This window comes from Anguilla anguilla, chromosome 3 (assembly GCF_013347855.1).
Source record: "Anguilla anguilla isolate fAngAng1 chromosome 3, fAngAng1.pri, whole genome shotgun sequence".
NCBI classification, from domain to species: Eukaryota; Metazoa; Chordata; class Actinopteri; order Anguilliformes; family Anguillidae; genus Anguilla; species Anguilla anguilla.
In genome coordinates, this window is record NC_049203.1 from 36,468,966 (window position 1) to 36,485,223 (window position 16,258).

The 16,258-nt window shown below is 40.6% G+C and overlaps 1 protein-coding gene across 1 annotated transcript in view; it reads left to right on the plus strand.

The window, feature by feature from the left end:
* The window catches only part of LOC118222801 (titin-like), a 202,142-nt gene that overhangs the window by 182,276 nt on the left and 3,608 nt on the right, over positions 1–16,258 (plus strand). The window contains exons 210-222 of the mRNA XM_035408658.1: positions 37–318; positions 420–1,013; positions 1,105–1,392; positions 1,481–1,780; positions 1,882–2,184; positions 2,440–2,742; positions 2,845–3,429; positions 3,526–3,828; positions 3,915–4,214; positions 8,709–9,284; positions 9,382–9,687; positions 9,781–10,374; positions 10,695–16,225. Of these exons, the coding sequence (XP_035264549.1) occupies positions 37–318; positions 420–1,013; positions 1,105–1,392; positions 1,481–1,780; positions 1,882–2,184; positions 2,440–2,742; positions 2,845–3,429; positions 3,526–3,828; positions 3,915–4,214; positions 8,709–9,284; positions 9,382–9,687; positions 9,781–10,374; positions 10,695–16,225 (10,265 nt within the window). The remainder of the gene's footprint in view (positions 1–36; positions 319–419; positions 1,014–1,104; positions 1,393–1,480; positions 1,781–1,881; positions 2,185–2,439; positions 2,743–2,844; positions 3,430–3,525; positions 3,829–3,914; positions 4,215–8,708; positions 9,285–9,381; positions 9,688–9,780; positions 10,375–10,694; positions 16,226–16,258) is intronic.

The window sequence follows — 16,258 nt, forward strand, 5'->3', positions numbered from 1 at the left end:
TATTACCCGTTTTAAGATCCATTATATTTCTCTCAGAAACTCCTGACCTTGAGCTTGATGATGACTTGAAGAAGACTGTCTGCTTGAGAGCTGGAGGTTCTCTTCGTCTTTTTGTGACTTTAACTGGAAGACCGGTTCCAGTAATCACATGGAGCAAACCCGGTGTAGATCTCCAGAATCGTGGATTTATTGAAGTAACAAGCAGTTATACAACCTTGTTAATTGATAAAGTCCATCGCTATGATGCAGGAAAATACACAGTTGAGGCTGAGAATCCATCTGGAAAGAAGTCAGCCACGATTCTTGTCAAGATCTATGGTAAGATTCAGTCAAGTATTTGCATTTCTTTGTCTTTTTGTGTGTATGATACATTGATTGTAAGGAGTGTGTAAACATCAACCTTCCCCTCTTTCCCCTAGACACACCTGGGCCACCTGGGCCAATAAAGATTAAAGAACTCACAAAGGATGCTGCTGTCATTACATGGGATGCCCCAAGTGTTGATGGGGGAGCACCAGTCAATAACTACATCGTCGAGAGACGAGATGCGTCTATGAGAGCTTATAAAACGGTGACATGCAAATGCAGCAAGACAGCATACAAAATAACTGGACTGACAGAGGGAATGCTGTACTACTTCAGAGTCTGGCCAGAAAACATATATGGAATTGGTGAAGCCTGTGAAACTGATGATGTGGTTCTGGTGTGTGAAGTTCCAATGGTCCCACAGAAATTGGAAGTTGTGGATGTAACTAAGTCAACTGTGATATTAGCATGGGAGAAACCAATGCATGATGGTGGCAGCAGACTTACTGGCTATATCATTGAAGCCTGCAGATCTGGAACAGACAAATGGATGAGGGTGGCTACTTTGAAATCAACAGACTTTGAGCATACTGTTGTTTCACTGAATGAGAAAGAACAATACCTATTCAGAGTGAAAGCTGTAAACAGCAGGGGAGCCAGTGAACCCAGAGAGATTGTAACTGCTATAACTGTCGAAGAACAAAGAGGTATGTAAACCTGTTATTTATACATTCCTTGTTCATTGTCACCATTATCATCATCATCAGTTGTGTCAACATTTCATACATTTTGTTGCAGTGCTGCCCAAGATAGATCTTTCTAGCCTTTCTAACAAGATAATCAATGTACAAGCTGGGAAAGTACTGGAGCTCCACATTCCAATCATTGGCAGACCTCCTCCAGTTTGCTCATGGTACTTTGGTGATACTAAGATGAAGGTAACTGAGCGTGTAAAAATTCAGACCACAGGAAAATACACAAAATTGACTGTGCAAGACACCACAATTGATGACACAGGTGAATACATGCTGGAGGTAAAGAATGCCACAGGAATTGCCACTGAAACCATCAAAGCCATCATTCTTGGTAAGACCCACATAACCTTTTTTGCACATTTTTAAAATGTATTTCATTATGTATATCTCCCTTTTTAATGGACTATTCTTTCATTTAGCTAAGCCTGATGAGCCCACTGGGCCAGTAAGGGTCGATGAGGTGGATGCCACATCTGTTACAATCAGCTGGGACCCACCTCTCAGGGATGGAGGGGCACCCATCAGTGGTTATGCTGTTGAACAGCGCGATGCTCACCGTCCAGGATGGCTCCCTGTGTCAGAATCTGTTAGTCGACCCACATTCAAGTTCACCAGATTGACTGAGGGAGATGAATACGTGTTCCGCGTTGCTGCAACAAATCGTTTTGGTACTGGATCATTCTTGCAATCTGAAATTATCCTTTGCAAGAGTGCTAAGTGTAAGTAGCTTTTCCACAAGTATGCTCCCTCAAGTCATAATTAACAATATATAATGAAAATGAAGGTGAAATAATACATGCTTTATGTATCCACTTCATAGCCTTACCAGGGCCACCAGGCAGGCCAGAGGTATTTGATGTATCCCGTGACGGGATGACTGTTGCCTGGTTCCCACCTGAGGATGATGGTGGCTCCAAGGTGTCTGGATATATCATTGAGCGCAAGGAGGTCAGATCTGATAGATGGGTGCGTGCTAATAAGAATCCAGTGACAATGACAAGATACAGATCAACGGACCTTATTGAAGGCTTAGAATATGAACACAGAGTAACAGCTATCAACTCAAGAGGAATTGGCAAGCCCAGCCTTCTCTCTAAACCAGCAGTGGCAACGGATCCCGTTGGTATGTATATTTCCTTAAATTAATAGATAGGACTTCTACCAAAAAAGCTAGAAAGAGAATGTCAAGTTAACTAAATGCTGAAATAATTTGCAAGGATATGTTATGAGAATCTCTGGCATTAATAATAAAAAAATGAGCACAGTTGTAAATTAAATGTGTAATACAGGCAAAGCTAAGGATTAGTTAGTGCTTAGGCTCAATGGCTTGGTGTAACATTTCTATCTTCTTATGTTCTCAATGTTCTTATCCTAACAGATCCACCTGGCACACCACAAAATCCAAGAGTTACAGGCACCACTCAGACATCCGTATCTCTGGCCTGGAATCCCCCTGATGAAGAAGGTGGCTTCAAGGTTTCTGGATACCTGATTGAGATGCAGAAGGTTGGCCAGTTTGAATGGATCAAATGTAACACAACACCCTCACTTATCTGTGAATACACATTGACACAAATGCCACAAGGAGCTGAATTCAAGTTCCGGATTAGGGCATGCAATGCTGGTGGATCTGGCGAGCCAGCTGAAGTCCCAGGAACTATAAAAATTACAGAAATGCTTGGTAAGGCAATGCAATTTAACCATTACTGTAGGGTGTTATTACCTTTCAAATAATACATTTTGTATTACATATCTTACAACCATTTATTATACTTCATTTCAGAATCTCCTGATTATGAGCTGGATGCGAAATACAAGGACGGATTCATTGTCAGACAGGGGGCAGTTGTCAGACTTAACGTGCCCATTAAGGGGAAACCAATCCCTACCTGCAAGTGGACAAAAGATGGCTGTGAAATTTCTCACAGAGCCATGATTGCATCTAGTGATGATCTTGCTGAGCTTGTGGTCAAGGAAGCTCAGAAAGAAGATAGTGGAAATTATAAGCTTCTTCTGGAAAATAAGTGTGGCAAGAAAGAAGTACACATCAGTGTGAAAGTTGTTGGATACCCAGATGCACCTCAAGGTCCACTTGAATTTTCTGACATCCATGCTAACTCCGTAAGAGTGAGTTGGAAAGCTCCTGCAAATGATGGTGGCTCTGAAGTTCTGGGTTACATCGTTGAGAGACGAGAAGTTACTAAGGCAGCCTGGCACACTGTAGATTCAAGAGTGACTGAAACATCTTTGGTAGTCAAGGGATTGAAGGAAAATGTTGAGTACCACTTCAAAGTAACAGCTGAGAACCAGGTCGGCATGAGCAAAACCTTAAAATCAGACACTCCCGTTACACCAAGGACACTTCTATGTGAGTATATTTTCCATGGTTCAGATTTACATGTTAGAATCTGCCTATATGCATCTCACTGACTGAAATTACATGAAAAATGATTCGTTCTAACAGGTCCACCAGAAACTTCAAGTAATCCACCAGAAATTGTGGATGTCACAAAGAGCTCTGTTGCTCTGGCATGGGCCAGACCCAAAGAAGATGGTGGCTCCCGCATTACTGGATACTACATTGAATATAGAGAGGTGTCCACTGATAAGTGGGAGCGCTATGAGACGCAAATCAGCACTACGATGTACACACTCACTGGACTTACACCTGACAAAGAGTATCAGTTCCGTATCATTTCTCGAAATGATGTTGGGGAAAGTGAGCCAGGGCCTCCATCTGATGCAGTTGTGTGCAAGGATCCATTTGGTACGTGGCAGTTTTCTATTTGAGTATTCTCACACAGTTGTATTGATGCCATATTTACTTTGTTCACCCTTTCTTTGTCATTAAAGATAAACCAAGCCAGCCAGGTGAAATAGATATAGATATGGTAACCAAAGATTACATCACCATTCGCTGGGCATGCCCTGAATGTGATGGTGGAAAGGAGATCCTGGGGTACTGGATTGAATACAGAAAATCTGGAGAAACGACCTGGAAGAAGTGCAATAAGGAGCGTTCAAAGGAAAGAATATTCACCATGGGTGGCCTTATGGAAGCTACTGAATATGAATTCAGAGTATTTGCTGAAAATGAAACTGGAATCAGCAGACCACGCAGAACAGCTATGGGCATCAAAACCAAATTGAGTGGTATGTAACATGGAACACAATGATTTCCAATATGTTTTTTAATTTCATGTTTCCAAAGTTGAAAGAGTGTGTATGTGTGTGTGTGTGTGTGTGTGCAAGTGTGTACAGACAATTGATCATATGTGCAGGTGAACACTTTTAAAAGAGGTTACTAAATGAAATTAATGAATGAAATTAATGTGCATTTGCTAAACCACTGGTGTCAAGAGAGGGGAGTCAAACGGCCTCCCAATAATTATACTGGTGGGCAGTGCCCCTTTTCCAGTATTCTGTGAAATATATACTTTTATAGTCAGTGTAATGTTATACATTAAATCATTTCAAAGTGACAGTAGAGCAGTCAGTTTAAACTCTTCCTTCTTCGGGCACACACACAGACATCCAGTATACAGTAATGTGCATTTTTGAAAGTCCCCAATCATAGATATGTGTGCATGTAATGTGTGTGTTTGTGCGCAGGCAAGTCCTATAAATTCCATTGCTGTTACTGCTAGCTAGCTAATTACGTGTAACATATGGTCAATTCAAAGCCTGTTCTTATGTGTTGCTCTGCTGACTGTGTTGAATACTGCTAATGTTAGATGCTAACTAAATTTATTGTAAAGTTTAAGACAAAAGTAAAATATGTTACTTTTGGACTGTAGTATTGACGTACCTGCCAGCGTAACCACCAAGATGAATCACTTTATATCAACCATTTTGGTTGATAGAAAGCCAACCATTGTATTACGTCATAGCAAGATGATTAAGATTAGTACAAATTTTAGGTGGTGAAAGAATGCTTTTAAAATGAAAGACTGAATGCTGTCCTAGCACTACGCCTTCAAACAAACCATGCCACTTTATTTGGGGGTGTAGCTTAGTTTGTATGGAACTCTTGGACTTGGAGCATGAAAACAAACTGTTGTGACTACCAGTAAATGTAAAGATTGAAACTTTAATGTAGCAATTTTGTTTATGCAATTTTTATACAAGATATTCAGGAGCACATGATAAGTGGCAGACCCTGGGTATTAGGACATGGGGTGCAGAGCCAGTTTAGGGTGCCCCTATGACCAAATTATTTTACAAAATTTCCATGACCGGATGATGCGCATCTGTAATGTAGGAAAAAATAGAAAAATCCTTAGTGGCTCAGAACACAGGGCTTGACATTAAGGAGTGCTTGCTGGCCCGGGGCCACTAGGGGATTGGTTTGGGCCAGTTGATTGATAAATAGATGTTTTTACCATCTTGGAAACTAACTTGATCATTTCTGTACCAATGCTTGCTTATCAGTAACAAATGCTACAACTTCATTATTCATTCATTTTTGTACCACTTACCAATAACTAACCAAAGCCTTACAGCTTGATCATTCATTAATATATGTACCGAGTAATGTCTCAATCAGTTTGACATATTTACTCTAAATATAAAATAGATATTTTCTGAAGTAACATTAAAATGATAACGTAGTTATCAAGCCTACTCATCTACCTTTATTTATTGCTAGCAAGCTAACTAAAAGATTAAAAAACTAACTAGATATTAGTTGAATATAATATTACTGATATAATTGTTTTATCTCTTGGTTAAACTGCGAGCGTTTCACCTCCAAATTCAAAATCCTCAGGCAAAGAAGTCATCCACAATTTCCAACATTTCGCATCAGTGTTTGGCTGAAATTGCTCCAAAAGATGAAGTTTGTTTATAATTTGATGGCAGCAATTGGCAGATTTTCATTTTATTAAATGACAACTTTTTACCAGTGCTGTAGATTGGTGTTTTGATGCGTTTTTATTCAAATAATAAGCTGGGCCACTAGATGTCTACCTGGAGCAAGTAGAACACTGACCTACTGGCTGAATAGGGCCAGTGTAAATATTCCCTAACATCGAGCCCTGAATGCACATTCTTCTGCTACCCGCTGACTCAGCTCTGAGCAAAACTTCTTTATCTTACATCATGGCAAAACAAATTTGTCAAACTGCTGATGAACAAACATATGCACACATGGAATTGCTTAAAAATTATTCCTTTAGTGTAGACAGTCCTCTACAAATGTAATGCATTTTTAAAATATGAAATGACAATGTTACTAGCAAGCCATTGCATGAAGCAAGTAACTTTAAGCCGGCTAATAGTACAACAAGTAAACTTGGAAAGCTACCAGAGTGCTTTCAGTTACAACCGATATTCTAAGCCAAACAGCTAGCAAATGTACATAGCAAGCAAACTTTTATATTTACCTATTTCACAAACAATTCATATTGAGATTGATGATAAAATGCAATTTAATACCAGAAGAAATCCACTTCATTGAGGCTGCTGTGTCAGTGGAGTCACTTGATCAGTTCTGACTAATGGCATTCCAGGGTTCCATATTATTGGTAGCCCTAGGCTACCTACTCAACAAAAAGAGCAGTTTTGGCAATATTTCTTTACTAACCGATTGCCGTTCGGTCCAGCATTAACAGTTTCCATTACTTTTCCATTTAACAGTTTCCATTTTACTTTTAATTAATTAATGAATGCTAGCTAGCTAGCTGCCTTGGTTCCTAGCAGTAGTTGGAGGAATAGTGGATGTGAAATGTCTGCACTAAGGTGAAATGTAACTTAAATGTAGGCATAGCATCTACAAATATAAGTAAGTTCACCCAAGTAAACTTTAGAAATTAATATAATATTCTATATTATATATGTATGATAATAATATAATATTAATATTCTGTCTGTTTGAGTATGAACATGGTAGGGTGAATAATTCCATTGCATTAGCCAATTAGCAAAAATATCGAGTTTGTTTCTGGTTAATTTGCTTTTCTAAAGGACACATCAACTGCCTGATTTACCATTTTAGTGGAATAAAGATGGAAGTATTTGAGTCTGTGAAATCAGTTTGTAGTATTACCACTTCTACTGCCAGTTAAAAATGGAATGTTTTTGATTTAGAATTTTTAGTGACCTCAATATTTGGCTCAATTACATGTCATCCTGACATAGGCATGAACATGTTTTAAGTCAGTTTGTTAGTCAAATCTCAGTTTTTTTTTTTGTTTGTTGTTTTTTTTTTAAACACATGTGTGACAAACACGCCTGCCACAGGCCACCAAAGTGGCTTTCCAAGGGGCCCTCCAGCACAGAGACACATTACACTACATTACAGGCATTTAGCAGACGCTCTTATCCAGAGCGACTTACACAACTTTTACATAGCATTTTACATTGTATCCATTTATACAGCTGGATATATACTGAAGCAATTTCGGTTAAGTACCTTGCTCAAGGGTACAACGGCAATGTCCTACCCGGGAATCGAACCTGCGACCTTTCGGTTACGAGTCCAGTTCCTTACCCACTGTGCTACACTCCGACACAGGGAGAAGATGTTCAAATAGTCCACATTTATTTACGAGGGTTTGGCAAGATGTTACAGCCAAGTGAGCAGATCTTAAACACTGTCATGACAGAGAAGCTTCCTTGTGTGGGTGGGGATGGCAGATTTAACCTGTGCGCAGTGATTACCTCCCTACGCACAGGTGCAGCCACTCCTGTTCCTGGGTCCAATTAGCCTGGCCAATTATCTAATTCTTAACCAATTATCCAATTGGCCAGGTCCAATTAGCTTGACCCAGGGCAGGTGTGGCTGCTTAAACCAGCCATCCCCACACCACAACATGCTTCTGATGTTTCAGCAGCTGTCACTCCAAAGCCTATGAATAACCCAACATGTATTGTAGGCATGGGATATGTACGAACATTTGTTTCTGAAATTGCTTATGTCTGTTGCGTTATAGAACCAAATTTACTTTGCATGCATGTAGCCTTACATCTTCATCATCAAGACTGTTTGATCACAATACTTTGGCTACAATATAGGCTACATTATGGCAAATTTATTTGGTACATAGCTGGCTAATCTGTTAAGTGGGCTACTAATGTCATCACTAGTAATGTGGCATTGCAAGCGCAGGATTTAGGGGCCGTCTTGGCCCCGGTGCCATCACACACCCCGCTTGCTCCACTAATGTACATGATACATGCCCATGTTTGTGCTGGTCTGTCAAACTCTTTACAATAAGTATCATTTGCACTAGTGTATTCTGTGTATTTGTGTATTCTGTCATATCATTGTTCATTCAGTTATTTCAAATACTAATGCAAATATTACTGACTATGGACTTGTTTTATGATTAAATAATGTCATCTGTGATGTGTGTAAAGCACACATCACAGATGTGAAGCATCTAACTGTAAAAATAGCTTGTCGCACCAAATGTAAAACATTTTTTGTCCCACCATTACACTTTTACTTCACCTCTGTCTTGATGGTGCTTTCCAATGCATACTGTGTTGTTAGTTGTCCTGGTTTTAAGAGAGACCTAAATCCAACATTGAAAATGGTCTCCCAGGAATAGGAATTATAATTCCAAAGTTATTTGTTTTTATATATTTTTTAATTAAATTGATACAACGATCTTTAATTGTCATGCATTACTTTTATTTTTACAGTTGGAAGTGAACCAAGCCTCAGGAAAGAAATGGAGGAGGGCACTGCTAAGCTGGGAGAGTCAGGCATACTGAAATGTCAGATCATTGGCAGACCTCTCCCAGATATCAAATGGTATAAATCTGGAAAGGAGCTAACCCAGTGTCGCAAATATGCAATGACCTCTGATGGTCGCAACCATTCATTAACAATTGCAACAGACCAACAAGAAGATGAAGGCGAATACACATGTAAAGCCATCAATGAAGCCGGGGAAGTAGAAACCACTGGTAAACTCATCTTGCAGGCTCCCCCTCAGATCCATCCTGGATTCCCATTGAAAGAAAAATATTATGCAGCATGTGGGACAACCTTGCGTCTGCATGTGTCATACATTGGACGCCCAGAGCCTAAGATCATGTGGTTCCATAACAACAAGCCTCTAGAGTCTTCTGAAAGTGTTATCATTGAAAACACAGAGTATTATACTCATCTTGTCTTAAAGAATGTTCAGAGAAAGACTAATGCTGGAAACTATAAAGTCTGGTTCAGAAACCACTTGGGCACTGTGGACACTGTACTCAATGTTGAAATCCAAGGTAAGAGAGGACATGAATGGCAATCAATATAATCAGTAAACACATTTTCCAGGTAAAAAGTGTAGAATATTTTTTTACTATTTTTTTTCCATTTTAGATAAGCCATCTGTGCCTGAAGGACCAATTTCTCTTGATGCTCTAATGAAGAATTCGGTGATCATTAGCTGGAAGCCTCCTGCAGATGATGGTGGAACAATGATTTCAAACTACATTGTCGAGAAACGTGAAAATAGAGAAGATGAACAATGGCACTTAGTGTCATCCTCAATCTCAGGAACATCCTGCCGTGTTGCAAACCTCATTGAAGGAGCTGAATATCATTTCCGCGTTTCAGCTCAAAATCGACATGGCAGCAGTGACCCACTGGAGACTCCTACTCCATTCATAATTAAGAGTCAGTTAGGTATGTATAATTCCATGTCACCAAATAAAGGGATGTGTTATAAATATGCAAGATGTTAAATAAATATGACGTCTCATTAATAATGCTTTACAGGTAAACCAGGAATTCCACTGAAGCCAGTTGTCTCTGGCGTGACAAAGGATTCTTGTATTGTGTCTTGGAAGCCACCTACAAGCGATGGAGGTTCCAAAATAAGAAATTATTGCCTAGAGAAGAAAGAGAAGAAACAAAACCAGTGGATTTCCGTGACTGCTGATGAAATCCATCAAACAGTCTACTCTGTAAAAGGTCTCATTGAAGGATCAGAGTATGAATTCAGAGTCAAATGTGAAAATTTGGCTGGAGAGAGTGAGTGGAGTGAAACATCTTTACCTATTGTTGCAAAAGCACATGTAGAGGTAGTTGCTCCTGGCTTCAAAGAAGAGCTGAGAAACATGAGTGTCAAATACCTGAGCAATGCAACATTTGTTTGCAAGATAACTGGACAGCCTAAACCTGTAGTGAAATGGTTCAAACGTGGAAAAGAAATTCAGCCTGATGGACAGAAAATTAAAGTGCAGGAATTCAAAGGTGGCTATCATCAACTTGTCATCTCTGCTGCTGATGAAGAAGATTCCACTGTGTATCAAGTCAGAGCCACAAACCAAGGTGGATCAATTGCAGCATCTGTCTCTCTGGATGTTGAAGGTAAGAAACTAAAGTAAATTAGTTGGATAGTAGATAAATGTAATGTACACTCCAAAAAAGTGTTCTAGGCTTGTAATGAGAAAATGTTAGCTTATACGAAGTTAAGTGAAATTATCTTGGCAAATCCTGAAATTAGTCAAACGGTCTCACCTTTTTTTGTCTTATTAAGCAAAAAAGTAATAGAAATCACATTGTAAATATAGGACAAAAATACTTCTTAATATTGAATTATTTTTAGATTTTTGCAGTGAAATGTAAATGCTTCCATTTTAGAATCTCTGCCATTATTAATTGAATGTACTTTTTTTTTTTTTTTACAGTTCCAGCTAAGATTAATCTGCCCAAACATCTGCAAGACAAGGAAGCTGTCCCTGCCCTCCGAGGTGAAGTGATCAGCATCAAGATTCCATTCATTGGCAAACCAGACCCTGTAATCACATGGCAGAAGGGACAAGACCTAATTGATACCAACGGGCACTATCAAGTGATTGTGACAAGATCTTTTACCTCACTTGTATTTTCCAATGGAGTTGAAACAAATGATGCTGGTTTCTACATTGTTTGTGCAAAGAACAGATTTGGCATTGATCAACAGACAATTGAACTTGATGTTGCGGATGTGCCTGATGCACCCAGAGGTATTAAAGCCAGTGATGTCTCCAGGGACTCTGTCTGTCTGAATTGGTGCGCTCCTGCTAATGATGGTGGAAGCAAGGTGACCAACTACATTGTGGAGCAGTGTGCCACTACAGCTGAGAGATGGGTCCGTGTTGCTCAGTCTCGTGACACCCGTTACACTGTCATTAATCTTTTTGGCAAGACAAGTTACCAATTCCGTGTCATTGCTGAAAACAAATTTGGCCAGAGTGCACCATCTGAACCAACTGGTCCTGTTGTTACAAAGGAAGACAAATCAAGAGTATTAAACTATGATGAGGAAGTCGATGAAACCAGAGAGGTCATAAAGGGCAAAGCTCCTCACTCAGATGCCAAGAACGTGCATAACAAATATATGATTGCAGAAGAGCTAGGACGTGGGCAGTATGGTATTGTTCACAGATGTGTAAAAACCAGCTCCAAGAAGACATTTATGGCTAAATTTGTGAAAGTGAAGGGTGCAGATCAGGCATTTGTGAAGAAAGAAATTGCAACACTCAATGTGGCTCGACATAAGAACTTCTTGAATCTCCATGAATCCTTTGACTGTCCTGAAGAATTAGTCATGATTTATGAATTCATCTCAGGTGTGGACATTTTCGAACGCATTAGCATTGGCAACTTTGTGCTCACAGAACAAGAAATTGTTAGGTACATAAGACAAGTATGTGAGGCTCTTGAGTTCTTACACAGTCAAAGCTATGGTCACTTCGACATCAAGCCTGAAAACATTGTATTCACTTCAAGGCTGAGTAGAAACATCAAGATTATTGAGATGGGCCAGGCTAGGCACCTGACACCTGGAGAAATAATAAAAGTTCAATTTACTGCAGCTGAGTACTGTGCACCTGAAATCCATCAGCAAGAAATGGTCAGCACTGTAACTGACATGTGGTCAGTTGGTGTCCTGGTATATGTGCTTCTCAGTGGACTAAATCCATTCACTGCTGAAACAAACCAGCAAATGATAGACAACATCTCAAATGCTGATTATAGTTTCGATGATGAAGCTTTCAAGGAGGTCAGTATTGAGGCATTAGACTTTGTGTACAGACTTCTGACTAAAGACCGTAAGCATCGTATGACTGCTGCCCAAGCCTTGGAACATCCTTGGTTGACAATGAACACAGAACAGCTCAGTAACAAAGCTATTAAGGTCACAAGACACAAAAGATACTACCAGACTCTGGTGAAGAAAGAATGGAACGTGGTTGTTTCTGCAGCTCGAGTTGCATACGGTGGTGCTATCAGAAGTCAGAGAGGTGTCACATTTAGCAAAGTGAAGATTGCACCATTTGAACATGGTCCAGTTGCTGGTCAAGTCCGGCACAATATTGCTGATGAGGGAGATAATGTAAAATTCATCTGCAATATTGAGAACTATGACAGCACCACCGAAGTAACTTGGTATTGCGGAGTTAAACAGCTGGAGCCAAGTGATAAGTATGAAATTAGTTATGAAGATGGATTAGCTACCCTGTCTGTCAAGGGAGTTAACAGAGCAGATGATGGCACCTACAGATGTAAAATTGTTAATGAGTATGGTGAGGACAGTGCCTACGCAGAGCTCTTTGTCAAAGGTGTCAGATCTTGTCGTGACTACTTCATTGTACGCAAAGTGAAGAAAGTAAAGCGCCGAGTAGACACAGCAAGACTACTTCAGAGACCGCCTGAGTTTACCCTCCCACTGTTCAGTCATACTGCTCACATTGGTGAAGATGTACGCTTTGGAGTCACTATAACAGTGCATCCAGAGCCTCGTGTTATATGGTTGAAATCTGGACAAAAGATCACACCAGGAGATGATGACAAGAAGTACACATTTATAAATGACACTGGTCTCTATCAGCTTGTGATTCACAAGCTTGAGCCTAATGATGATGCTGAATATTCTGTTGTGGCTCGCAATAGATACGGAGAAGACAGTTGCAAGGCACGTCTCACTGTAATACCTCGCCCCATTCCTGCCGACAATACAATAAGGCCAATGTTCAAGCGGTTGCTTGCAAATGCAGAGTGTCGGGAGGGTCAGAGCGTCCGCTTTGAAATAAGAGTGTCTGGAACACCTTCCTTAAAGTGGGAAAAGGATGGCATGCCTTTAGCATTTGGACCTCAGATTGAAGTTGTTCATGAAGGTTTGGATTATTATGTACTACATGTCAAAGAAACCCTTCCTGAGGATTCTGGGACGTACAGAGTCATTGCAACAAACTCAGCTGGATCCGCGAGCTGCCAAGCCACACTGAAGGTTGAACGTGTCACTCATGTCAAGAAGGAATATGAGAGTGAAGAAGATAAAAGGAAAAGAGTCGAGAAGCAGGAAATTGACAAGAAAGTGAGATTATCACAAATACTTTCTGGCACTGAAGTCACTCCACTCACTTCTCTAGCACAAGATGCCTTGAGAGAGGCTGCTATCATGTACAAACCTGCAGTAACAACAAAGGATAAAACTGAAATTGTTAAAGAAAAAGAAAAACTAGAAAGGAAAAAGAGAGCAGAAGAAAAAAGACTTCGCATGCCATATGTTGTTCCGGAGCCTCGTATCCATGCTCCAACCATCCTTGAGGAGGACAAGGAGATCAAATATTTTGTGCCTTTCTCAGACATGAAATGGTATAAGAAGCTACGGGACCAATATGAAATGCCAGAACCAATGGAAAAACTTAAACAGAAACGACTAAAACGCATTCGTCTCTCCAGGTGGGAGCAGTTCTATGTTGTGCCTCTTCCAAGAATCAAAGACCAGTATAAGCCCAAATGGCGGATTCCAAAGATTTCACAGGATGATTTAGAAACAGTAAGACCAGCTAGGCATCGCACACCTTCTCCGGAATCTGAAGCTTACTACAGAATAAGACGAAGGTCCCTTGGTGATCTCTCAGATGAAGAGCTTCTACTCCCGGTTGATGAATACTTGTCAATGAAGAGAACTGAGGAGGAAAGGTTGAAACTTGAAGAAGAACTTGAGCTTGGATTTTCTGCTTCTCCGCCTAGCCTTAGCCCAGTGCGCTTTGAATTATCTGCTCTGCGTCATCCTTCACCAAGAAAAACAACATATAAGGAGGATGAGGAACATGACAAGGTTCAAAGGTATGACTCTTACCGTATTCCCTCAAAATATGAAGCTGGTCCAAGTTTTGTTGATCTCAAACAGAGACATGATAAAGCCACATACAGACCTCCGAGGCAAAAGCAAAGAGTATATGAAGAGAGAGAGGATCAAGAGCTCCTTCGCCCTGTGACCACAACACAAAGACTTGCATCCTACAAAAGTAAGCTAAAACAAATGGAATTTGAGGAGAAAACAAAAGTCTCAAGAAAAGAAAGGGATGTGCATGTTTCATCTGTATCCAAAGGAATGGAGACAACTGAATATATTCACACTTCATTATCTTCTACATACACTCATCAAGTGCATTCTGTAGCTGAACACATAATACCATCTCGCACACACATTGCAGAAGAAGAACCCCCGAAAATGAGATCACCTACCCCTGAGAGGACTCGTCCACGCTCCCCAAGTCCAGTGACCACTGAGAGATCATCCTCAAAATATGAGAGGTCTGCAACAGTTGACATCATGTCAAGATATGAAGCAAAAAAAGCAGCTCTTAAATCTGAAAGGAAGTATGAGGTTGTGACTCAGCAGCCCTTCAGCCTTGACCATGCTCCTCGTATAACTGTGAGAATGCACTCTCACCGTGTTCCACGCGGTCAGAATACTAAATTCACACTTAACGTCCAATCTAAGCCAGATGCTGAAATAAAATGGTACCATAATGGACAACACATTCAGGAGAGCAGCAAATACCGTTTTACTAACCTGAGTGGAGTTCTGTCTCTCCAGATTATTGACTGCCAGGCAGAAGATAGTGGCACATACCGTGTTGTTTGCACAAACTCCAAGGGAGAAGCATCTGACTATAGCACTCTGGATGTTTCAGAGGGAGAATATTCCTCATATTCTTCTCAACGTAAAGATGAGGAGCCTCCCACCCCTTTTTTTCCTGAAATGACAAAGACTGAGTTTTACCATGTGTCCTCCTTCAAGACCGCTTCCTCAGCTGAAACACACCTAGAGGTTAAAGAAACTAAATCAAAACTGACTGGAACACATGAAGCTACTGTTTATGAGAAATTTGCATCATCTGAGAAGAAGATGGAAGCTTTAGAAGCTACAACAGTGAAGGAAGTAACGGTACATGAGGAAGTTAAGACTACTCTGCCAGCCAGAATACTTACAAAGCCTCAGTCTCTCACGGTTTCTGAAGGAGAGAGTGCCAGGTTTGCTTGTGATGTTGATGGTGAACCAGCACCCAGTGTTACTTGGATGCGTGAAGGAAAAGAAGTTGTCTCTTCTCATCGGCACTTTGTGACTACAACTCAATACAAGTCAACATTTGAAATTTCCTCAGTTGAGTCATCAGATGAAGGTAGCTATACAGTGATTGTACAGAACTCTGAGGGCATGCAAGAGGCACAGTTCAGCTTAATAATTCGCAGAACTGTACATGAAGAAAAGGTTATTGCATCACCTCCAAAAGTAAAGTCTCCGGAGCCCAGAGTGAAATCTCCAGGACCTAAATCCCCAGAACCTCGAGTCAGGTCACCTGAGACAATTAAATCACCCAAGAGAGTTAAATCTCCTGAGCCAGCTACCTCACCACCAAGGGTTAAATCCCCTGAACCCAGAGTGAAATCACCAGAATTCACAGGAACGAAGTCACCGGAACTGTGTATTAAGTCACCTGAGGGAATGAAGTCCCCCTTGAGAACGGAGTCTCCTGAGTCAATTGGCTCACCTCAAAGGGTTAAATCTCCAGAGATTAAGTCACCAGAGCCCAGAATAAAATCTCCTGAGTTTGCAGGACTGAAGTCCCCAGAACCACGTATCAAGTCACCTGAGGGAATCAAATCTCCCCTCAGAGTTAAGTCCCCTGAGCCATTTGGCTCACCCCAGAGGGTTAAATCTCCAGGGATGAAGTCTCCACCACCCAGAGTAAGATCTCCTGAATTCCCAGGAACCAAGTCCCCAGAACCAGCACAGAGAACAACCAGCCCCTCTGCAGTAAAGCCCATCTTCTCTTCTGGTTTGAAAGATGTCACAACGTCTTCGGATTCTATTGTCAAGCTGACAGTTGAAGTAACTGGAGATCCTGCAACAACAATAACCTGGATGAAAGATGGAAAGGTAAAGTTAAAATAATAATATACATTTCCACAA